Source organism: Oryza glaberrima, chromosome 3, assembly GCF_000147395.1.
Source record: "Oryza glaberrima chromosome 3, OglaRS2, whole genome shotgun sequence".
Lineage (NCBI taxonomy): Eukaryota > Viridiplantae > Streptophyta > Magnoliopsida > Poales > Poaceae > Oryza > Oryza glaberrima.
In genome coordinates this window covers 31,906,747-31,930,599 of record NC_068328.1, presented here as the reverse complement: position 1 = coordinate 31,930,599, position 23,853 = coordinate 31,906,747, and the positions used below count along the sequence as shown (strand labels likewise).

The 23,853-nt window shown below is 42.3% G+C and overlaps 3 protein-coding genes and 2 non-coding genes across 5 annotated transcripts; 4 read left to right on the top strand and 1 right to left on the bottom strand.

Annotated features, from left to right (window-relative positions):
- Window positions 1-6,792: 6,792 nt before the first annotated feature.
- LOC127765492 (putative ALA-interacting subunit 2) lies at window positions 6,793-9,950 on the bottom strand. The gene is made up of 9 exons (XM_052290405.1): window positions 9,726-9,950; window positions 9,281-9,342; window positions 9,116-9,190; window positions 8,901-9,017; window positions 8,657-8,727; window positions 8,237-8,531; window positions 7,852-8,141; window positions 7,482-7,565; window positions 6,793-7,067 (listed from the first exon to the last, which is right to left on the bottom strand). The coding sequence occupies exons 1-8, from the start codon at window positions 9,814-9,816 to the stop codon at window positions 7,511-7,513; spliced, it is 1,056 nt and encodes a 351-aa protein (XP_052146365.1). The 5' UTR covers window positions 9,817-9,950; the 3' UTR covers window positions 6,793-7,067; window positions 7,482-7,510.
- Window positions 9,951-10,130: 180 nt separating this feature from the next.
- On the top strand, window positions 10,131-17,402 carry LOC127765490 (uncharacterized). Its single transcript, XM_052290403.1, has 7 exons — window positions 10,131-10,266; window positions 11,006-11,252; window positions 11,860-11,983; window positions 13,765-14,105; window positions 14,227-15,958; window positions 16,477-16,727; window positions 16,920-17,402. The coding sequence occupies exons 1-7, from the start codon at window positions 10,202-10,204 to the stop codon at window positions 16,989-16,991; spliced, it is 2,832 nt and encodes a 943-aa protein (XP_052146363.1). The 5' UTR covers window positions 10,131-10,201; the 3' UTR covers window positions 16,992-17,402.
- Window positions 17,403-17,533: 131 nt separating this feature from the next.
- LOC127765494 (transcription termination factor MTEF1, chloroplastic-like) lies at window positions 17,534-18,936 on the top strand. Its single transcript, XM_052290406.1, has one exon. The coding sequence runs from the start codon at window positions 17,683-17,685 to the stop codon at window positions 18,691-18,693; it is 1,011 nt and encodes a 336-aa protein (XP_052146366.1). The 5' UTR covers window positions 17,534-17,682; the 3' UTR covers window positions 18,694-18,936.
- A 965-nt stretch (window positions 18,937-19,901) lies between these two features.
- On the top strand, window positions 19,902-19,987 carry LOC127769118 (small nucleolar RNA U31b). The gene has a single exon (XR_008016687.1). It is a non-coding gene; the product is annotated as a small nucleolar RNA U31b (small nucleolar RNA).
- Window positions 19,988-20,104: 117 nt separating this feature from the next.
- LOC127769117 (small nucleolar RNA U31b) lies at window positions 20,105-20,190 on the top strand. The gene has a single exon (XR_008016686.1). It is a non-coding gene; the product is annotated as a small nucleolar RNA U31b (small nucleolar RNA).
- The last annotated feature ends 3,663 nt before the right edge of the window (window positions 20,191-23,853 follow it).

The following is a 23,853-nucleotide window of genomic DNA, read 5'->3' as shown; positions in this document are numbered from 1 at the left end:
AACTAACGCGGCCTTAAATGTGAGTTTTGGAAGAATTTATTTGAAAATAAAAAATTAGAAAAAGCCATGAGCCACTAGGACCCTGACATTTCATGTTCCTGCTACGTCAAATAGCTGCTCGATCAGTAGCGAACCTCTCCTTTTCGGTGCTTTTTAACTAACGGCGTGGTTTGAGCTGAATGAAGAAAGAAAAAAAAAGACGGAGTAGGACTAGTAATTGACACCATCATTGACGACGGCGCGGCTGACAATCTCTGGGAAAAGGGCACACCGCACATGTCGTTTCAGAATTCAGTTAGACAGAGCCTGCCGCCTGCAGTTATTGCGCACCTTTTCCTTTTTTTTTAAGACCTTTTTTTCGTTACCATTACGATAGAGTGGACTTTTCTTTTTCGAGCAATTTCTATGAGCCTACTACTTCGCGGCTAACCAACACGACCCTGCTTATAATGGTACTCCATACGTTCTAAAATATAACAACTTTTATTTTTTATTATATCTGTTTCATAATATAAGACTTTCTAAAATTGCTCCCCCCACATATATATATATGAATCTAAACAAATATACATGTCTAGATTCATTAACATCTAAATAAATATGGACAATACTATAAAGTCTTACATTGTGAAACGGATGAAGTAGAATTTATCCTAAAATATAACAAATTTTCCATCTACATTCTCTTCACAACCAATCACAGCTTTTCACCATTCACTTCTCCCACATACATTCACTTTTAAAACTTATCCAATTACAACCCTCCACCACTCATTTGTACATACTTTTTTAATAACCGTGTCTAATTCTAAAACTTCTTATATTCTAGGACGGAGGGAGCAATAAACTAGTAGTAGCAATACTTTATGTGTAATTCTTCTTCTTTTTTTAGTGCTACATGTACTAAAATTTCTTACAAACTTTTTACTAATAGAAATCTAATTCATTTGATTGAGTTAACTAGAAGTTATAATAAAAAGTTAAAGATTCAATCACAATGTGACACCTCATATGTGTAAAAAGTTTATAAAAATAGTTTAGTACGCATATCGTTTCCCTTCTCCTGTTAGAAAGCGGGGATGGTTAAAATTGATCTTCATAGGAAATAAATACTCCTTATTAGTACTAATTATTCCATACATGGATGGTAATTATGTAGAAAAGATGTTGCGATGGAGCTCTGGTGGCCACACAACTTATGTGGAGTTGGCTCCGCGCTGCGCTTGCGCATCCATCACATTGTTCACATGGTTTCCCTCTACCTGTGCCCGATCCGGCCTGTTGCCATCCAAAAAAACAAAGGAAGAAAACTATATGATCTGCGGTAGGAGTATGTAAAAAACCATAATTATACCTTGTTTAGATCCTACCTCAAAATTTTACACCATGTTACATCGAATGCTTGAACACATATATAAAGTATTTAATATAGATTAAAATAATACTTCCTCCGTCCCAAAATGTAGCTATTTTTAGCACAGTGACTTGTCCCAAAATGAAGCTATTTCCCCACCTACCCTCTCCTCTCAACCAATCACAACCATTCTCTTTACCTACTTTCTCTTCTCCACCAATCACAACTCTTCTCCAATCATCTCTATCTACTTTCTTAATAAGCATGTCTACCTTAAAAATGCTTACATTTTGGGACGGAGGTAGTAACTAATTGCACAGATTGCGACTAATTTGCGAGATGAATCTTTTAAGCCTAATTGCTCCATGATTTGACAATGTGGTGCTACAGTAAACATTTGCTAATGATGGATTAATTAGGCTTAATAAATTTGTCTCACGGTTTACTGACAGATTCTGTAATTAGTTTTTTAGTGTCCGAACACTCTATACGATACCCTATATAATATTGGATGTGACACACCAAAACTTTACAAAGGTCTTGTTTAGTTGCAAAATTTTTCTTCAAACTTTCAACTTTTCCATCACATCAAAACTTTCATACACACACAAACTTTCAATTTTTCCGTCATATTGTTCCAACTTCAACCAAATTTTCAATTTTAGCGTGAACTAAACACACCCAACCTTTAAACACCCCCTACATCCTGCACGTCCTGCGAGTCCGTGACATAACAGAGTACTATACCCAGCCCTAGTTGTAGGAGTGGTACGTAGGAGTAGATTCTTCAGAGGGACAGTCGTACGGCTCAAAGCAAGCACTGTATGAATAGCACGGACAACTGACCTTTGAACAACGTACCAGTGATTCAGCACAAGTTCCCACTGTATGCATGGCATGCATATGATACAGTAAGATGAAGTTACAGTGGCAAGTTTGGCCTATGTGCATACTGTAGATGCCTAAACATCGAGAGGTTGCAACAGGCTCTAACAAAACTCCGTTTTGTATCAGGTAATTAGACTCCTTGGCTGGATAGTATAAATAAATTGTACTACTACCTTGTCCGAGGTGAAAACACAAACATATTAGTTGGTGAAGAAACAAATATAGCGATTTTATACAAAACAAGAAGCACAGAAAAGGGGAAAATAATAATAATAAAAAGCAGCAGATAATATGAAAATAGATGCACAATGGAGACGAATTTTACGTGAAAAACCCTTGCGGAAAAAACCACGGGCGCTGACTGGCAATGATCACTATTGAGGAGTTGGATACAAACGCAAGAGATATATTGGGCTGTCCCACCCTCCTCATGCGGCTTACAAGGGATATATATAGGAGAAATCTAGGAGTCCTAATAGACAAAGACTCGAAGTCCTGATAGGAAACTAATCCAAATATATTGTGGGCCTAAAATTTAGATCACATATTTAACGGCAGATGATTTGATAGTTTTTTTTAATAAAAAATGTGTCACATACCATTAGAAATAAGAGAAGACAACTAAATACTCCCAACAATTGTAAGGGATGCTCGAGCATAAGAGGTTTCTACTTATCATGACTAAAGCAAGGTTGTCTGTCAAATCAGCTATAAATCAGTACTCTCTCGTCTAAAAAAATTCTAATTATGAATCTGAATATAAATATAGATTTATAGATAGAAATTTGTTTGGAGGGTGTACAACATAATTATTGTTCACATGTGAAGGTCATTTGAACAATTAAAGGAGATCGTAAGAGCTCGTCATATGAGCAGCAAGTCAGTTCAAAAGTATGGCATCATAGCATCATGTCGACAATATTGAATGAACCAGTTGAGGAGTTGGTGTCACCGATTGATGCTTACTCTGCACCTGCGATATGTGATCTTCACGCTTCCACACATGGAATTATACAACAATCCAATCAAGTATTAGTAGTTTGAAGGGAGCAAGCTCACACACTTTTTCAAATACGAGTAGAAAACAGATAATAACTTGATGAGAAAGGTTAGGATACTCCCTCCTTCCCTAAATATTTGACACCGTTAACTTTTTAAGATATGTTTGACCATTCGTTTTATTCAAAAACTTTTGTGATATGTGTAAAACTATATGTATACATAAAAGTATATTTAACAATAAATCAAATGATAGAAAAAGAATTAATAATTACTTAAATTTTTTGAATAAGACGAACGGTCAAATATTTTTAAAAAATTTAATGGCGTCAAATATTTTGGGATGGAGGTAGCAGTATATATGGAGCTTTCTTCTCGCTTAGTAATGACCAGTGAAGTTCATGAAGCGCATAAATTCTCGGACCCGCACAATTGTCGAATTGTTCGTGTCCTTCTCTTGAAATCCAAGTCAACTATCATCTTCGCAATGAAGAACACACATTCATACGCGATCACTAAAATAGTATGGCACTCGCACATGTACAATTCTTGTTAGAATGCACGAAGAAGCCAGTCAATCTTCATCAGCACTTCCACCAAATGTTTGGATGAACTCAACACTGCTACTTATACTAGTTCTTTGCATACGCACAAACTGTGTGCATTTTCTTTAAAAAAAAATGAAAAGGCAAAGACAAAATTGTCGGCCTCGAAACCCTCTTCTTAACTCTAAATCGCGGTCTGCATATTAATAGACAAACTAAAGTCTATAACATATACAATACAATAACACACCTAGAATTATATAGCAATCAACTGGCGTGAGGGACAGCGGCAAGAGTAGGAGGGAGATAGCTTGTGAAATCGCAAGCCATGACACTTGGTGGCTCTGGCGGTAGATCTATGGAGTCCAAGTGTACCGGTTCGACGTCGTTGGAGGAGGAGAGGAGGTCGTCCCAGCGGCAAAACAGGATGAGAAATTTTACGGTACATTGTACTGCAAGTATATACTACCAGTATATTTGATCTAACGGTGTAAATTAATCTGATCTTTCTCTAAATTATTCTGCAGTATAAATTAAATAGAGTATATTTGTCTTTTTATCTATTGGGGGGGGGGTAATTTTGTAAATTCGCATTTCCTCACTTAGTCAGATCTGATCGATAGGCGCCCAGTCAAAGCCGCCACTGGGGAACCGTGCCATAGGCGCGCAGCTACGGCAGCTCGTAGCAGCAAGGGCAGCCGGGCGGCGGCAGGTGGAAGCAGCAGGGCGGCATGAGGCATTGCGGCAGCAGCAGGGCAGGGAAGCCTGGCGGCGGCGATAGACTATAAGTAATGCACAAATCACAAATTAATAGTTCTACTAGACAAGGACTCTTGTCCGACCTTGACCACCATAAAAGTTCACAAGTAAACCAATTCACAAGTGTTTGTAGAGAATTAGACTTGTTAACTTAATTACTTCGAGTTGAACTAATTAGATAGAGCTAGATAGGTTTAATTATTGCTTGTGTATCCATTTTCATTGAAGCGGATGAAGCCTGAATCATCAAACAAGTCTAATGCACACATGCAGTAGTTATATCTTGTCACGGGCTCAGGCTTAACACTCAAGAGAACTTATATCGCTAGAGACTGACGGAAGCAAGTTCCTGGAAGCGGACAGCTGCTGCTGGGCCCGACGGCGGCGATAGTTCTACGCACGACAATGGCAGTACGATGGCTTTGCTCCCGGCGAAGACTGTCGCTTCCGGCTCCGGCGGCGGCGACGGCGATGACGTCGTTGCGTACGAGGAGCCACACGCGAGACAACGTGAAGGTAGCTGCCGACTACCCGGCGCCGCGTACTCCCTCCGTCCCAAAAAAAACCCAATCCTGAGGGGGTAGACTGGATTGGTATCACGAACGGATGACGAGATCCGAAAAATACCACCGATGGAAAATAAATCCTGTTGGAAAAAATCTCAATTAAAAATGACTAAACAACCCCTTTCAGATTTTTAACAATACCAAATCTACCCTTTCATATACTACAAGTATATACTTCAAACAGGATACCCCACATGAGATCCACCCAGAAGGCGTGGCCATCATCAGACATGAAGGCCGTGTCAACGTAGAACCACTTATCGACCATCCACTCGCCGGGAAGGTTGGCCCTCTTGATCATCTTCCACGACGGGAGCGACGACAATGGCCGCCATTGGTAGACAACATCTGGCCAGCTGATCACCGGCATGTCCCACGGCTTGTCCGCGGGTTTTTCTTCCACTGCCATTTTGCCCAGATACGTTAGAGCGTAGTCCCCTTCATCATCATCAATGGCGGTGGTGGTACGGCGGCGCGTGACGAGCATTTGAGTGGTATGGATCGTCGCCTTGTGGCTCGATAACATCGGGATCATGGAGAGGGACTCGTCGATGGTGTCGTAGATGAGGTTGACGCCAACGATCCTCTTGGTGAAGTTGAGGTAGAACACGATCAAATTCCTGTCCATGGTGGCGATGCCGGAGACGACGCCTTGATCCTCTCGTCTCCTCCCAGCTTCAGCGTGAGGAAGGATAGATTTGGCGCGTCGGTGACAAGCGCTCGGAGCTTGACGTGACACATCAACGATTTGGTGTCAATGTGATCGCCGAACATGTTGTCGTCGAATCCCAAGATCACTTGGTTTCACAGGGGAGGTCCGGGGTGAATGGTGTGCTTTTTGCGAAAATTTTCTACACGAAAGTTATTTTTTTTAAAAAAAACCATATTGATTCATTTTTTTTAAAAAAACTAGTACTTAATTAATCACGTGCTAATGGATAGTTTCATTTTACGTGCACTGCAGATTATGTGGGAACCACCAGGAATGAACACAGCCTAATAGTCATGATCGAACAGCAAATTTATCCTATGTATATATGTCGAAACATCGACAGACTGCAACAGATTCTAAACAATTATAGTCCTTGAATGGATTATAAATATGTTCTACCTTGTTTTAGGTGAAAACACAACATTTTAGCTGGTTAAGAAACAAGACTGGTGATTTTATAGTACAAAACAAGAAGCAAAGATAAGGAAAAAAAATAAAAAATGAGCAGCAGAAAATTTGATGGTTTTTTCAATGAAAAAATGTTTTAGGTGAAAACACAACATTTTTAGCTGGTTAAGAAACAAGCCTGGTGATTTTATAGTACAAACAAGAAGCAAAGATAAGGAAAAAATAAAAAAAAAAAAGAGCAGCGGAAAATTTGATGGTTTCTTCGATGAAAAAGAATACGATGCTATAAATATAGACAAGTCATAGACCATTAGGAATAAGGGAAGACAATGAAATAGCTTTCGGAATCGAACAGTTGAAAATGATGCTCGAGCATGAGAGGTTTCTACTTATACTAAAGCAAAGTTGTCTGTCAAATCAGCTATAAACCAGCACAGCATATTTGTTCACACGTAAAGGTCATATGAACAAAGGAGATTATAACAGCTCGTCATATGAGCAGCAAGTCAGTTCAAAAGTATGACATCATGTCGTCAATGAATGAACCAGTCGAGGCGTTGGTGTCGCCCATTGATGCTTATGCACCTGCAAAATGTAACCTTCACCTTGGCAGAATCGCCAACTTCCATAGTTCAAGCAAGTATGACGTGAGAAAGCTCACACATCTCCCAGAAGAAAAACAGAAAAGTTGATGAGAGAGATTGGGATAAGATGGACCTTTCTTCTTGCATAGTGAAGCTCATGAACTGAGGAAATTCTCGGACCTGCACAACTGTTAAATTGAACTTGTCCATCTCTTGAAATCCAAGTCAGCTTTTATCTTCACAATGGTTAGACTGGACGATGGAAATAAGATATGGGCAGTAGTGGCAGAAACCTTATGACAAACGCATTTATACTATACATGGTCACTCAAATAGTATGGCACACGCACATACAATTCTTGTTAGTTTGTTTTCTTCATGAGCATGTAGAGAGCCAATTAAAATGCATGAAGAAGCCAGTCAATCCTCATCAGCACTTTATTATCCCAACATACCAAATGTTTGGATGAACTAAAAACTGCCAATTATACCAGTTCTTTTCAAATGCACAAACTGTGTGCATTCTTAAAAGAAAAGGCAATGACAAAATTGGTTGTTCTATTTGCACTGCCACGAAATTCAGTCTGAACTCTATGTTATCATATGAAAGAAGAATAGTCTTGGTTTTACAGGGAAACAACTACACTGTATTTGTCAAATGTTTACCTTACATATCGTACAGTTATGTAGGCAGCTTAGCTATTGCTGTTTGGCCTATTCCATGATAGGTAATTGGCATCACCGTGTGGCCTGCACATTATTCAAAACATGAGGACCAAGTCTAGTTAATAGACAAACTAAAGTTTACAGCAACACACGTAGAATTATACAGCAATCAATTGGAGATTTTTGTTTATTGATGTGCGCATGTACAGATTACAGAACACTCCAGACGTATGTGCAGAGGAAGTTACGTTATTAATGAAAAATAAAAAAAAAAGATCAAGAGGAATATTTATTGCCTGGCTCCGAAAGAAAGATGGTAACACCATAAATTCATACAGGATAAACTTAAAAAGTAAACCTTAATAATTACCTTGGATTTTTCACGTGAATCAGAGCAAAGAGAATGGTTAAGAAAAGGCTCAAGGAGCCAGTGATAAGATACGCGTATCCAAGAAAGTCATTCTTGCCACCTAGCCAGGTTGATGTTGTAAGAATTAGGCTTTTCTTGCTGCCAAAACTGTAGGTATTGTAATTGTTTGCTATGTGCATCGTAATGATTTCATCAGCCTGTAGATCCTCTTCAATGACACCATAGAGCTTTCGAAATTGGGGAAGAGCAGCCGTACGCATCCACACTATAAGATCTTCCTGCTGGCTCAGCTGGCAGAGAAACAAGTGTTTTGCTAATGACAAACCAAAAAAAAAAATGTGCATGATTAAGTTATAAACAATAATTGAGATATACAAGTACTCACTGGTAAAGCAGGGTCAAGTTTTCCTCCCCCAATTAAGGATCCATTCTGAAAGTTAAAAGGATATACATCCTTGCCAAACTTATGCTCCCGGTCACTTTTCCATGAAATATTCTTCCTGTTGACCTTTATTTCCGTGGATCCACGGGTAAATCCATAAGTGTCATTGAACAAGCTCCAGGCAATCAAGCCACATGGAACAATTGGAAGGCCATCATTCCTTTCAATAGGATCACATGAACTATGTGTGTACTTCTGCCCATAGCGTAGTTGCTTATCACTTCTACTTTTGACATACCTGTCAGCATCAACAAATTCCATTGTTCGTTAATAATACACAGAGATTCTTTTTCAGAAAGAGAAAGCCAGATACATCGATACAATGACAGGAAATTGAATAAAGTTGTATCATCAGTTCATCACCTGCGATGATTCTGGTAGAAGTTGTCGAGTTCATAATACACATAAATTGGTGCTCTCATAAGGTATTTAACCTGCAAAGATACACACTATTAATTTCTGGCCCAATTACACATGATATGGACAGGAAGAAACAGCAACATGATGTAATCTGTGCGCCAAAAAAACCCTAGATAATTATAATACAAATAAAACTGGAGAGAAAAATCATTATGGAAAAAAGGGATGTTAGATCTCACAGGAATACCTTCACTTCTTGAGTGCAGTTCTTTGAAATCGAGCTATCTTTAATATACGCCTGCCTATTTCTTTTGTAAGCATTAGGTACACAATCAATATCATAACGGTGAGCAATTTCTGCAACCTGCACACGCAGAATATGGAGAACTTAGTGTGTATTAGTATGATCCACCAACTGATGGTAGTTCAACATCCACCGGACAGAAATGAAAAACAATTTACATGATTTGAAGCATGAAGGCAAACAAGCCCAACAGGAACAAAAGTAACTCCGATCATCAAGAAAATAGTTATTACCTGAAACAACGAAGGTAATACCATATTATATACATTAAACAACAAATTAAATTCTGTAGAAAGCATGTAGTTGAGTCAATGCCAACTTACACATCCTGGTGTCATTGCCGGCTTCCAAGCTGGGAGGTTCTGCTGAGTGAACCTATAGAACACTGCAAAACCAACACGATTAACTGTATGACCATGTAATAAAGTAGGATTTGCATATATAATAAAGAAGCAAATAAAATTAAATCTGTAGTCTGTAAAACAAATCATTCTCTCATCATCTAATATAGTTCATCATCCATGCGAAGTTCAGCAAGCGCAAATAAATACAAAATACTGCCTAAAATGCTTCAATTATCCATATTTACATGGTTTAGGAGGAACGATAGAGATAGCTATTCATTTCCCCTCCGCCGATTAACACCATGCTAAATGACGCTCGCCAAAATTCATATGTAAGTATCATGAACACTTCCAGCCTATGACCTCAACGCCGCCAGATCGAAGCGAGCCCGTCGTCAGAGCTAAGCTACGTGTACGGACTCACCTCCCGATCTCGCCGGCGGGAAGCCCCGCTGCCCGCCGTTCGCGGCGGCCTCCCCACCACCGGACGCCGACGTGCTCGCCTCCTCCATCATCCCGCCGGCAAATCCCCCCGCCGAGTCGGCTCGCCGCCGCGGGATCCGAATCCGGCGAGAGAAGGGCCCGAGGAGGAGACTTCGCGAGAGGAGACGGAGCTAGACGAGACGACGAAGCGAGCCGCAGAATCTGGGCCTCCTCAACGTTTGGGCCCATGTGATCTCGATTAAAGCCCGGCCCATCTAAGTGACGGCGTGAGGTGTGAGGGTTTGCGATTGACGGCGAGGGCTAACGGCTGTAACGGCCGGGGAACCCAACTCTGCCTCTGCGCGTCGCGGTCGGGGAATTTTTTTTTTCTCTCCCAATTACGCCGCGGCGAGGAGGAGAGGGGCGGCGCCGCGGCGCGGCGAGGGGGAGAGGTGAGGAGAGGAGAGGGGAGGGGAGATGCGGGAGGAGGTGAGGAGCTCGTCGGGGGCGGCGGCCGAGCCGCCTCCTACGCCGGTTGCAAGGTACGATCGCGGGGGGGCGCTCATTTTTGGCGGTAGATTCGCAGGGGTCGCGGTGGGCGTGGTCGGTGAATCGGGCTCTCGGTGCTTGGATCGATTGTGTCGTGGTTGGGTTCTCGAGGTGTTCGTTGGATTTGTTACTGGGGCGGCGATTGCTCGAAGGGATTTTGGTCTTGTGTACGGCGAGCGTAGTGAGGCGGTGAGTGTAGATGTTTGGTTAAACCCTAGGGCGGGAGCGAGCTACTGGCCTGCATCCATCACGGTTTTGCTCTCGGGCGAGATATATATCCCTCTAGGTGGAAACCGGGCGATATTTGGTGAGTTGATTTAGCGCGCTGTCTCATTCATGGTAAGTAGGAGTTGCTTGAATGCCAATTCCAAATGTATAGTTGGAAAATTTTGATCTTGTGTACGGTGAGCGTAAGGAGGTGCGATAGAGTGTGGATGTTTGGTTAAACCCTAGGACGGAAGCGAGCTGCAGATCAGGCGATTTATTATATCGTGGTTTTGCTATCCGACGAGATATTTATATGCGATTTTTGGTGAGTTGATTTAACACATTGTCTCATTCATGGAAAGTAGGATGACAGAGTTGCTTGAATTCTAATTCCAAATATATAGCTGGAAAACTTATGAACTGGAAATGGTGGGCGGGTATTGGATGACTAGAGAACTGCGACTCCGGGAGCTCTTGAGCCTTGCATGGGCACACTTAAACTCATGTTTTTGTTATGTTTCTCAGTTCTGCAGGACCCTCGTCACCTGCTATGCAAGCTAATGTTGCCAGCATAGATTGGTCGGGTAGCAGACAAGCTTCCAGAGTTGATTCCTCATCACATGTTGCTCCGCATGCCCATCAGCCTTCTCATAGTTTCGATGCCACTGGAACTGCTTTGGATTCTGCACCGTCATGTAGGCCATGGGAACGCGGAGACTTACTTCGTCGACTGGCAACATATAAGCCTACAACTTGGGCTTCTAGGCCTAAGGTTATTTATTCCCTCACCAGAGCTATTAGTATAACTTACTTCTGTTGTTAATGGTAGGAAGACACAGATGGCCGATACTTTGAGGGTGATGTTTTTTCTTTCTTTTTTTTTTGTTATTGTGTATTATAGTGAAATTATGATCATGGTAAATCAACTTATATGCATAGACTTTTCTTCGTTCGTGTCATTTATAATAATAATTTTGTTGCTTGCAACCCCATCTTTAGCCCTTCAGCTTATAAGCATAAGCGAAAATTTGAATTTTAAAACATAATTTTAGAGTTCATATTGGGTTTTTTTCATCTTAGTTTATTTTCCAGCATCTGCTTTTAAAGCGCTAAGATTACACATATAAAAGTTTTACCCATAAATTATTTTTTAATCACTAATAAGCTGTTTGCTTATAATAAGTATAAGCGGAACGTTGAGGCTCTTGGATATATTGAAATTTGACTCTGGTTCATGTCTCTTGTGCTTGTTGGAAATGCAATTTTTTTTATTGTATATGTTAGGTTCAAAAGAAATTCCGGTTTCCATCTGCAGTATTTATTTTTGAGGAACATTCTATACTCATTTGACCACACTTTAAGAAAAACATGTATTGCAGGCTGCTAGTTCTTTGGCTTGTGCTCGGAGAGGTTGGGTTAACGTTGACATGGACAAAATTGAATGCGAGTCATGTGGTGCACATCTCATATTCAGTACATTGACATCCTGGTCTCCAGCTGAAGGTATGTTTTCAGTAACTAAGCTTTTATAGACAATATGTTAGTTTGAAAAGTTTCTGGGGGATATTATGTGTGGTTTACCAAGTTTCTTCAGGCTTCGGCATCTTTTAATGGTGGAAAACAAATCATACAACATTTTTATTTTAAATGCCCATACCTAATTAGAGAGCATAAACTTCTGAAAATAAGTTGTATGTCTTATTACAATTCACATGGTTTAGTTATGATGTAATGCCTTAACCATGCTGTGACTAGCAACACATTTATGCTTTCTGGTTTGTGCATTTACTGATGTGAATGCCGTTCACTGTAGTCAAATAATACCATTATAAAATTCTTTGTGCAGAACTAATCGACAATAGTTGAAAACTTGTGAATTGTGATGGTCATAAAAAATCGGATTGCCTTTGTGAATTTTTTTTGAGAATTATTTATTTGCCGTTCATAGTTTATGGGCTTCCTTATTTGCCTACCAAATTTGACTGTTCCTTTATGTGCCATGGTATGGAATTTTGCATCTTCTATGTGCCACTGCCGTCACCTCAGGCCGAAAGCTACTGTTAGGGGTGGAAGGCTTGTCAGTATTTTGATAAAATCCCCGATCTACCCCTGGCCTACCTGTCAAGTGTCAACTTCTATTCCTCTCTCTTATTATTCTTCCTCTTCCTCCTCTGCTTTTCTCCACTGACCGCTGCCTCAACCCGCATCACTCTGCTGGCCCTTCTCCATGTGGATCGCCAGTTGGTGCTATTCCAGCGGGGAGCAGGGGAGGAGCTTGAGGCGTATGGTTAGCAAATTAAGGTGGGCACATGGTTCAACTTGTCTCCTGCTGTGCATCAGGTCCATTTCAAGAGCATAGAGTACAGCTCGAGTATCTCGATCTCATCTTCTTTGGTTTCACGTGGTTGTTGTCGATCTGCTTGGCCCTGAGCTCATGGCTGATGCAGCATTTTCTCTCCTTGGCCATGCCACTACCCTTGCTATAATTTCATTGATTGTAATTTGATTACATGCATTCAGTGGCTGCATTTACTTTATTACGAGGTGATTCTCTGTAAATTAGTGTCTCCTATTTGATGCATCTGTTCATGTCCCAAGATAAATTGATGTCTCCTTATTGACAAATTGTTTGGTCGTAATTTCTCCCCATCTCAGTTTGTATGTGTCTCCATATTAGTGGATGTGTCCCCAAGTAGCGTTACTCACTGAGCACTAGCTCATGGTGGGAAAACTGGTTTGTGGGTTCTTTGCTGTCGAGCCATACTGTGGAGAAGTCGGTATATCTTGTGGAGTTCAAAGGACAACACTACGTTCTTCGTCGATTTGCCCTCAAGCCAATCATCAGACAGGGAGAAGAGATCAAGGGCATTCTAGTCTTTTCCATGCTCTCTAAATGGCTTGCTCACGTAACTGGAGTGCCAAAGGGAGGGTGAGAAAATCTGATCTATTGGCATAAAAGAAAATAACAAGTTTCAGATGACATAAGGAACTTGGGGGGTTACAGCGGAAAACAAGGATTCATCTTTTCTTTTGTTGCATGAATCTCATCTTTACAACTAAGTCATATCTTGAATTAACACCCAACATTATGTCAACAAAGGAAGTAAAATGTCATTACGCATCATCAATAAAACTCTATGCTTAGTATTCTACTGCATAACAAGTCTGACTGATGTTACTTATATCTCACCATTGTGCTAGGCTGGAAAATAAATTGGTACCTCTCCCTTTGCAAACTGAATTTTGCTCAGCTATGAAACCTTTCTTTCTATGTTCTGTATTAGTTTCAAATGCTGGAGAAGCCTTTGCCGAGCAGCTTGATGCATCACACCATAATAGCTGTCCCTGGAGAGGCAATAGCTGTGCTGACAGCTTGGTGCAGCTCCACCTAACACAATCAGCCCTTATTGGGGGTTTTAAAGATCGATGTGATGGACTTCTGCAGTTTACTTCCCTTCCAGTGATTGCTTCATCAGCAATTGAGCACATGAGGCTGACCAGGAGTTCCCAGATTGACCGCTTATTATCCCAATCAATTACCTTTTTATCTGGAGAGCTTAGTTACAAAGCAGAGAGCACAACAGGAATTGATATCCAGCAAGATTCCTCTTGTAGCTACTCAAAAGTATGTTTACTTTTCTTCCATGTTCTCATGTGATGTCTTGGTTTTGGCATTATTAGTTTACAATGACTTTGGAGACTTTAGCTTTCGTTGATATAACTTCTGATTTGCTTTTGCTTTCTAGGCTAGGAAGCTTATAAGCCTTTGTGGATGGGAGCCTAGGTGGCTTCCAAATGTTCAAGACTGTGAAGAAAATTCAACCCACTCAGCTAAAAATGCAGATTCGGTGGAACCATTTTTTCCCCGTTTTGCTGAACATCAAAAAAATTCATTCTCTGGGTCAGCCAAAAAAGATAAAGGAAAAGGCAAAAGGCCACTCAAAGACTCTGGATGTAGCATGAGATCACCTTTGTTAGATTGTAGCTTTTGTGGCTCTACAGTCAAGATCTGGGACTTTAGATCTGTGTCACGACCTTGTCGTTTTAGTCCAAATAACATTGATGCACCTGAAACAGGCAAGAAGCTTGCTCTGACACGTGGAATTAGCGCTGCCAGTGGGATCAATGAATGGGTTACTGATGGGATGGAAAGAGATCCTGCTGAAGGGCGTGATGAAGAAGCAACAAATGAGGGTAAATCATTATCAAATGCTGGAGTGGACCTGAATCTAACAATGGCTGGAGGATTACCATCAATTCAATCTTCTATACCAATTGCATCTGAGCGTTTCAACGGAGGATTGGGAAGAGATCTGATGATTGGACAACCTACTGGAAGTGAAGTTGGTGATCATGCAACTTCATACGAGTCCCGAGGTCCAAGCTCAAGGAAGCGCAACCATGAGGAAGGTGGGAGCACAGTTGACAAGCCACAGGACAGGCTTCAGCATGCTGATAGCATAGAAGGAAGTGTGATAGATCGTGATGGTGAGGAAGTTGATGATGCTGTGCAAGATTCGGACATCCCGAATAAAAGGTCACGTGGGTTTGATCTATTTGGTTCCTATCTTCCATCTTCTTCTGGAGCTGGTCCCAGTAGAAACTTTTGCTTTGATCCTGATGCGGATGCTGGTAAATTCAGTCACGCTAGAGCTGCAGGTCTAGCCGCTGTTGACAGAGATTCTATGAGGGAATCTTCTGTAGCTGCAATGGATACTGTTCATAGTGCTGATGAAGACTCCATGGAGAGCGTTGAATACTATCCAGGTGATGGTAATGATATTGACATGCCCTCATCTAGTGCACACAGAAATATTGAAATGGATGATGTCTTGGACCTGAACTATAGTAACCAAGCACAGCAAAGTGCATGTGTACAGCCTGCTTCTGGAAGTGATGGAAGGGAAATAGGAGGAAGCAGTACAAATGAAGGGGAGGAAGTCCTTGATGCAGTAACAGCCCCTGCTTTTGCAAGGGATCAACTTAGTGTAGGAATTAGCGGTGGTAGTGTTGGCATGGGTGCTAGCCATGAAGCTGAAATTCATGGAATTGATGTTTCTTTGCAAAGGGCTGAAAGTGTTGTAGGTGATGCAGAACCTAATACTGAGCTAACAGAGACGATGGGTCATACTGGTGAATCAGTTCCTGGACCTGGACTAATGGATGAGTTTGTACCTGATGAAGTTGATCGGCAAGAACCTCATGGAGATAGCCAAGATATGGTGTCTCAGTCAGTCGGCCAAGCTGACAGTGGCTCAAAAATTTATGGTTCCACTAAAGCTGATTCTGTTGAGAGTGGAGAAAAGATAGGAGGGCATGCTGTTGGTCATGCAAGCAGGATGCATCCTTCTCTTTCTTGCAATGCAGGGATGCAGACCGGTTTGGATGTATCTAAAGAGGAAGTGACACAGGCTGGCAAACTATTGATCGCTGATGATGTGCCAATGGGGTTAGATTATGACCCTCAGAATGGATTAGGTACTTATGATCAACCTTTTTCCTTGTTACATATAAACTAAGTGTATATTTGCAATGTGTCCTTTGCACCATTTTCTGTGGGTCTCGTGCTATGTTCTTTTCCCTAGTACAATGCAGTATTTGTCATAGATACTTGCTGCTCGCTAGCTATGCTTTCTTTGAAGTTGGTACTTATTCTTGACTTGTGATATTCTGTTCTGTGGATTTTGCAACGTGACTGGTTTTGTAATCCAGATTCAAATATTTTATACATTTCACAGAAGATTCAAATACTTGATGAAGACTAGATTTCATTTCCAGCACAGTTGTATTGATCCTCGTTATATTGGTAGTTTTGCATTGCGTCCTTGTTTCAAATAGGATGGATGGCTTTTATACTGATTGCTCCCTGGACAATTTTTTTTTTATCCAATGGAATGGATGAGATTCTACATCGATTGATCTTTTTCTCTTTAGTTAGATCTCTGTTTTCTTCTATCCAGGTTCTATTCTTCTCAATCTTGTTATTTGTTTCTCAGGAGCAACAAATGGAGAAAATGATTTTGAATCAGGACTTCCAGAATTTGATCCTGTTAAGCATCACAACAGTTACTGCCCATGGGTAAATGGAACTGTGGCAGCAGCTTGCTGTAGCAACACTGAATCAAGCTCAAGTAGTTCACCACTTTCTGGCTGGCAATTAACAGTTGATGCACTTGACACATTCCAATCTCTTGGTCAAGCTCAAAATCATGCTATGCGATCTGATTCCGCAGCCTCGTTATATATGGTAAAATTCGATCGTGCTCATCCCTCTTTTAAATTCACCATGAAAATTTGGAAGTTTGTGGCAACAGATAGTCATACTGGCTTATGAGTTGTGACGCAAAATAATAATTTAGAGTTTATATTGATGCATGTCTATGCCATATTTGGTTGGCCCTGAAATTTACTGACGAAACTCATCATCTGTGTACCGCAGGATGATCATGTAACTCCTAACCACAAGCTCGCCAGAAGGGCATCAGTGAGCAGAAGCCATGGGAAATGCTGATTTGAGGCCCTTCCACGCATGCTAGCCTTTACTAATCACCCAAGTTTGCAGCAATACTATACCAGTAATTTCACAGCTTATCCGAATCAAAAAGAAAAAAAAAATAAAGACACAGCTTCTCAATCATAAGTAACATTCGCCAGAGATCCAATTTGGCACATCGAGGAGCGTATTTACATGTAATTCTTTCTGAATTATGTTGGGTTGGACATCATCCCCAGTATGTTGCGCTGCCCATGATCAGACAGGATAAACCGGCTAATTAATAATCCATGTTAGTTACACCGTGTGACCTATATAGTTGTTGCTCAGAAACCGGCAATTTGATGTGGTGTCCAAACGATAATATCATAGTACTGTATTTATTCTGAAAGAGTCGATTCAATGAAGTTGTCCCCAGATTGACATGAACATGTCGCATGTGCAAGTTAAGCTTACCAATCCATTAAAGTTTATTACGATTGATTTTATTTCTTACTATTTTTTTTTGCTTGTATGTAAAATTTGAACGCATGAACATGTTTGAATTCCTACAGGATTATTACTGCAAACAGGCTCGGTTCCTGGCTTGTGGGCCTGAGGGCCTCTGCTTCCATGCATTGTGTGATCTTTTCTTCTTGCCCGAATCCGACCATCCAATGAGCGCCACCCAGAGTGCCACGTCAGCACCAACCTCCAGATAAAGAAGCGGATGAGACATGCCACTTCACACTCTCTTCTTCTCTGCTCGAATCGGAGGGAAGACGACGACGAGGTCGCCCGCGCAGCAATGCCGCTCTGCAGCTTCTACGCCTCCACCTCCCTCCCCGTCGCCAAGCCCCACTCCCTCCCCTCCTCCTCCTCCTCCAAGCCCTACACCGCCACGCCGGCGCCGACGCCGACGGCGGCGTCGGCGTCGGCGTCGGCGGCGGCGCTGTCGCTGCACCTGCCCGAGCTGCCGTCGCGGGTGAAGGACAAGATCCTGAGCCTTGAGCTGATGGGGGTGGACTACGGGCGCGCGCTGGCGCTGAACCCGGCGCTCCGCGACGCGGCGCCGGAGTCCATCCACGCCGTGGTGACGTTCCTCCAGTCGCGGGGGCTCCACTTCAAGGACCTCGGCCGCGTGTTCGGCATGTGCCCGTCGCTGCTCACCGCCAGCGTCCGCGCCGACCTCCGCCCGGTCTTCGCCTTCCTCACCGACGACCTCGGCATCCCGGACACCGCCTACCGCCGCGTCGTCGTCAAGTGCCCCCGCGTCCTCGCCTGCAGCGTCCGCGACCAGCTCCGCCCGGCGCTCCTCTACCTCCGCCGCCTCGGCTTCCGCGACGCCCGCGCCCTCGCCTTCCAGGACCCCATCCTCCTCGTCTCCAGCGTCGAGCGCACCATGATCCCCAAGCTGGACTTCCTCGCGGGGCTCGGCATGCACCGCGACGACGCCGTCGCCATGGTGCTCCGCTGCCCGGCGCTCTTCACCTTCAGCATCGAGCGCAACTACAAGCCCAAGTTCGAGTACCTCGTCGCCGAGATGGGCGGCGGCGTCCACGACATCAAGGCGTTCCCGCAGTACTTCACCTTCAGCCTCGACAAGCGGATCGCGCCGCGCCACCGCGCCGCCGCCGACGCCGGCGTCTCGCTGCCGCTGCCGGACATGCTCAAGGCCACCGACGAAGAGTTCATGGAGATGCTCGACAAGGAGATCGAGCTGCAGAAGCAGGCAGCTTAATTAGCCAGAGTTTTAATTAGCGGCGAGTGTACATGCATTTGATCATGGTAGAATTAAGCTGGATTAGTTGCATGATTTGTACATAACTATTGACATTATTATTTGGTGTCACCGTTGGTGACTCGTACTAAAATATGGTACCATTTTCTCCCCCTTCTTTCGTCAATTTAGTTGTAATTTGTAAAGTAGTTGTATATGAAATGTATATATGATTTTGCAATGTATGTTGAACTTGTGAATGAAGATGAAGTAGAGTCTAGTGAAAAACAAGGTGATCCGCAAGACTGCAACTGTAGTATGTTCCAAGAAGTGTAAAACAGAATGATCATCAAAGATTCAAAGATGATATTGCTAGAGATTATTATTGAATCAATTGCCATCTAGCAATATGGATTAATCAGCTCTCATCATCTGATTGGCTTATTAGCCGAAACGGAAATTTGAATTTTTCAGCTAAATTTTGAAGTTTATTTTGAGTTATTTTTCATCGTATTCTATTTTCCAACCTTGCCTATTAAATCCCTAATAACACATATATAGAATTTATTATCCATAAATCAAATTAGACGCTTTGTTCAATTTTTATATGGCTTATAGCAATAACTCAACCGATCAAACACTATGGGTGTGTTCGGTGGACATAGTTGTGGCTGTACAACCACAACATCTACAGAAAAATTGTATTGGGTATTGTACTGCCGCCAGCCACAATCATAACTGGGTGCAATGTAGCTCAAGCGAACAAGCCCTATAACGTGTACCGTTTGTCTACAAAGTTATAGCCCTACATTAAAATACATATTTTTTTCTTAAATAATTTAGCCGAATTTTTATAGGGATAGTTTGATGTGTGTGTCTTTTGGTTGGATGGTGAATATTTATATTTACTAAGCTATCATCAACTCCGTACTAGCTAAAAGGCTAACGAAAGCCCAGTTCCAGCCTTACGTGGTCAAGAGGCCCAAACAAAATTTCAGCCCATCCAACGAAACCCTAGCTCTCTCTTGCCCTCCCATAAATGCAGCCGCGGCGGCCAACTCCTCGCCGAAGTGCTTTGCCGACGCCGTTGTTCTTCTCTGATGCGAATCTGTTGATTCTTTCTTGCCTCTTCATTTCCTTCTTTTCTCAGAAGATTTCCTCCACATATTTCAACTGCTTTTTGTTGGCTTATCGACTTCCAATTTTCTGATGCACGGATGCGTTATTAGGAGCGTGATGATATGATATTTGTCGCCCCAGTCTTAGGATCCGGATTCCGGGCCTGTGCTGATTGACATGTTATCAGATCTGACTCAATAGCCAATGCGTTCGCGCTCTTCGATGTTCTTCGCTTTGCAGTTCTTGAATTGTTGATTTGTTGTTTTGTTGTGGCTTTTTTCATCTGATTGGATTGGTCCATTGGTTCTATGTTGAGGATGATGATGTGATATTTGTCGCCCCAGTCTTATGATCCGCTGTAATCGCGGATGTGTGGTGATTGACATGTAAATCTGACTCTCTCGTATAACTCCAAAATCCGGTGTGTGTTGATTGACATGTAAATCTTACTCTTTCTCCTAAAAATACTTCATAGATAAACTATGAATCTTTCCATCTTGACTAGAGGTTTTACCTATTCGCTTTTTATGCATCAAGCTTTTTGTTTGATGCGTGCGAATGCTTGTGTGGGTGGCTCAATGCGCTGGGAGCCCTGACCGGTTGAAAATTTGTTGTATCAAATTTCCATGATTCCATCGACTGTACTCTAGAAAGAAGAATGCTGTAATTCGCGTAAATGTGAGGAACATTGGGACAGGAAGAATAGCACAAGGAAATCAATCCATTAAGACCTAAAAATGTGTAGCTTTACGAGTTAACGTTGTGGTGGGATCATGTGATCAAAACGAAACCAAGATTTCCCATGGAACTGGAACCGAATGCCTCTGCTCTTGCTCATGTCGGTGGTGAAATTGGCGACGACGTTGTAAGGCCTCTCACAGTGCGTCGACCTGGATTGTGTATTAGTCGTGTCACGTCGGATTTTTGCTGCCGTGTTGCTCAGACCCGCGTCAGCTAGGGCGCTCGTGCCTAAACTGGGGGCGCAAAACCTTGCCTGGAAAAGAGGACGCACGGAGGAATCGATGTGAGGCGCGTGCGCTGTGGCAGTCGTTCCCTCGCCGCCTGATGCTCTTGTGCGAGATTCCCCTGGCGAAATCCCCTATTCGCCCTCGAAAAATCAGTAAGAAGTCACACCCAAATCCCCTCCCGCCACCGATTTCGTTGCCAATCACACAAGAACACGAGAGGAATCACACAAGAACACGAGAGAATTCACACAAGATGAATCACCCAAGAACACAAAGAGGAGAGGAATCACACAAGAACACAGAGGAATCACACAAGAGTCCACTGTTCCCGTACCCGCTTTGTCCTCGCTGCTGTCTGTTCCCGCCGCCCTCGCCGCCCCCGTTGTCGGGAAAGGCGGATCCGTCCACCGCCGCGTCGATCGATGACAGAGCTGACCGCGGCGGCGCCGGTGGGGTCAGGATCAGCGGCACGGTCGACAGGGAGGAGGCCGTGCCGCCGCGGCGTGGGAGGCGAGGAGGAGGCCGCGCCGCCTCTTCTACCACACCGCTTCCGCCGTGCCTCTTCTTGGGAAGGGGAACCGTTGCGCCGGTGCCTTCTCGGGGACTCCTCCTCCTCCTCGCCGCCGTCTCGAATCGCTCGCCGCTCCTCACGCCGACGAGCGCCGCGTCCGCTAGATCCGCCGCCGGCCCAGCCCACCCGCTCCTCCTCGCGGCGGCGGCGGCTGCTCGAGGTCTCCCACAGCGAGGTCGCCGCGTGGAGGCGTCCCCCGGTCGAGCCTCCGCCACTGCGCCAGCCGCCGCCGCCGGGGACGCCTCCTTGCCGCGGCTTCCCATCGGCGTCGCGGCGAGGGAGGAGAAGGAGGCGCGGCGAGGGATAGAGAGGGAGGGGAAGGAGGCAAGGCGGCGGCGCCACCACCACGACAACGAGGCGGCAACTGCTAGCGCCGTCGCCTCCCAGTGTGAGAGGAGAAGAGGAGTAGTACTCGAGGAGAGGAGAAGTCTTGCGCGAGAGAGGAAGGGGTGGAAGGGGTAGGTGGAGGAAATAAATTTTTGTTCGCTCCACCGGTCCGGAAGCTAGGGTCACGCCCACTGTGGGCTTGGTACCCTTTACCAGTGCCTCTATCCGATTAAGCCACACATATATGGGTGCTTGCACTGTGGGATGGGTGTCTTAGGACCAATTTTTTGGGCTGGGGGTACGGGCCCCATAGCTTGCACTATGAGAGGCCTAAAGGATGCAGCTTCCTCAAGAGTCAAACTGCTACGCTACGCTAGTAGATTTGATGAGATGAACCGATTATGATTTGCAAGATGCGCCTGGTTCTTTACCCTACCAATTCATTGGTAGTGCCATAACCTAAATAAATTTTGACGCTACCAATTTTTTGATAGAGCAAAATTAATGTTTGGTTTGATACCAATATGAAGCCAAATCTATCTATTATATTATTAAAACAGCTTTGAAAGGAGGCAACACGTTCGCTGTGGGGGCTAGAAATTCCCACATTAATCGGAGAAAAAGAAAAAAAAAGAAAAGGAGAGTCCAAGTAGAAGTACAATCTAAAAATAGCTAAAATTCAGAATTAAAAATAAGCAATATGAAAAGAGGAGTCCATATAGGAAGCCAATACGACATTAATCAAAATTCAAAATAAAAATAAAATAAAATCCAAAATTAGAAAAGGAAAGGAGAGTCCAAAAGCAATATGGAAAGAGGAGTCTATATAGGAACCCAATAAATCCAAAATTAAAAAAAGAAAGGAGAGTCCAAGTAGAAATATAATTTAAAAATAGCTGAAATTCGGAATTAAAAATAAGCAATATTGAAAGAAGTTTCCATATAAGAACCCAATACGAGATTAATCAAAATTCAAAATAAAAATAAAATAAAATCGAAAATTAGAAAAGGAAATGAGAGTCCAAGTAGAAATACAATTTAAAAATAGCTGAAATTAAGAATTAAAAATAAGGAATATTAAAAAAAAGTCCATATAAGAACCTAATATGAGATTAATTAAAATTCAGAATAAAAATAAATAAATCCAAAATTAGAAAAATAAAGTAAAATAAGAGTTCAAGTAGGAATACAATTTAAAATTAGTTGAAATTAGGAATTAAAAATAAGCAATACTGAAAGAAGAATCCATATAATAACCCAATATGAGATTAATTAAAATTTAGAATTAAAAAAGATAAAATAATATCCAAAATTAGAAAAATTAAAAGAGAGTTCAAGTAGGAATACAATTTTGAAACAACTGAAATTGAAAATTAAAAAAAAAATAAAAAATAAATAAAAGAACACAGTACTGTATTAACTATTTTTAAAAAAATCTGAAATTAGAAAAAGAAAAATAAGATTTCAGTTAGAAATACAATTTATAAATAACTAAAATTTGTGATAAAAATAAATATTATTGAAAGAAAAAGACCATCTAAAACAAATGACGAGATAAATTAAGTAACATGCCTATAAAGGAGTAGAGTGGTGGTGGTTGATACGACATATAAAAATTGTTAATGAAACACCAAATAGAATCCTAATGACGATTAAAAGGAAAGATGTCAGGCAGGCTGTAAAGCAAACGAGTAAGGCGGTTGCCGGGACTTCTATTCGATTTTTAAAATCTCAATGACAATAAAAAGGATAAGCAGTTGGCGGGGTGTATAAGAGTATAGTTACAGAGCCACCGACGGTTGACGGGACTTCTAGAATACAAAAAATGAATTCCAACGATAGTTATGTTCGATTTTTAGAATCACAATGACAATAGAGAGTAAGCGGCGGACGGGCTGTAGAGGGGCATAGTGGCATCGTTTGATAGGACTTCTAAAAATTATAAAAAATGAAATTACAAGTCCAATATTTAAAGTTTCGGAACTTCTAAAAAGTAAAAAAAACCAATAATAATCATGTCCAATTTTAAAATTTCAATCACAATAAAGAAGGAAGGCAGCGGGCGAGCTGTAGAGGAGTACAATGGCAAAGCCGCTGACGGTTTGGCGGGACTTTTAGAAAGTAAAAATGAACCCAAACGATAATTATGTTCGATTTTTAAAATCTCAATGACAATAAAGAGAAGAGACAGTGGAC

Coding starts and splice junctions, on each gene's coding strand:
- LOC127765492 (XM_052290405.1), bottom strand. CDS start 9,816: ATGATGGAGGAGGCGAGCACGTCGGCGTCCGGTGGTGGGGAGGCCGCC. Junction 9,343..9,725: donor CCCGCCGGCGAGATCGGGAG/GTGAGTCCGTAC, acceptor TTGGTTTTGCAG/TGTTCTATAGGTTCACTCAG. Junction 9,191..9,280: donor CGGCAATGACACCAGGATGT/GTAAGTTGGCAT, acceptor TCGTTGTTTCAG/GTAATAACTATTTTCTTGAT.
- LOC127765490 (XM_052290403.1), top strand. CDS start 10,202: ATGCGGGAGGAGGTGAGGAGCTCGTCGGGGGCGGCGGCCGAGCCGCCT. Junction 11,984..13,764: donor ATCCTGGTCTCCAGCTGAAG/GTATGTTTTCAG, acceptor GTTCTGTATTAG/TTTCAAATGCTGGAGAAGCC. Junction 14,106..14,226: donor CCTCTTGTAGCTACTCAAAA/GTATGTTTACTT, acceptor TTTGCTTTCTAG/GCTAGGAAGCTTATAAGCCT.
- LOC127765494 (XM_052290406.1), top strand. CDS start 17,683: ATGAGACATGCCACTTCACACTCTCTTCTTCTCTGCTCGAATCGGAGG.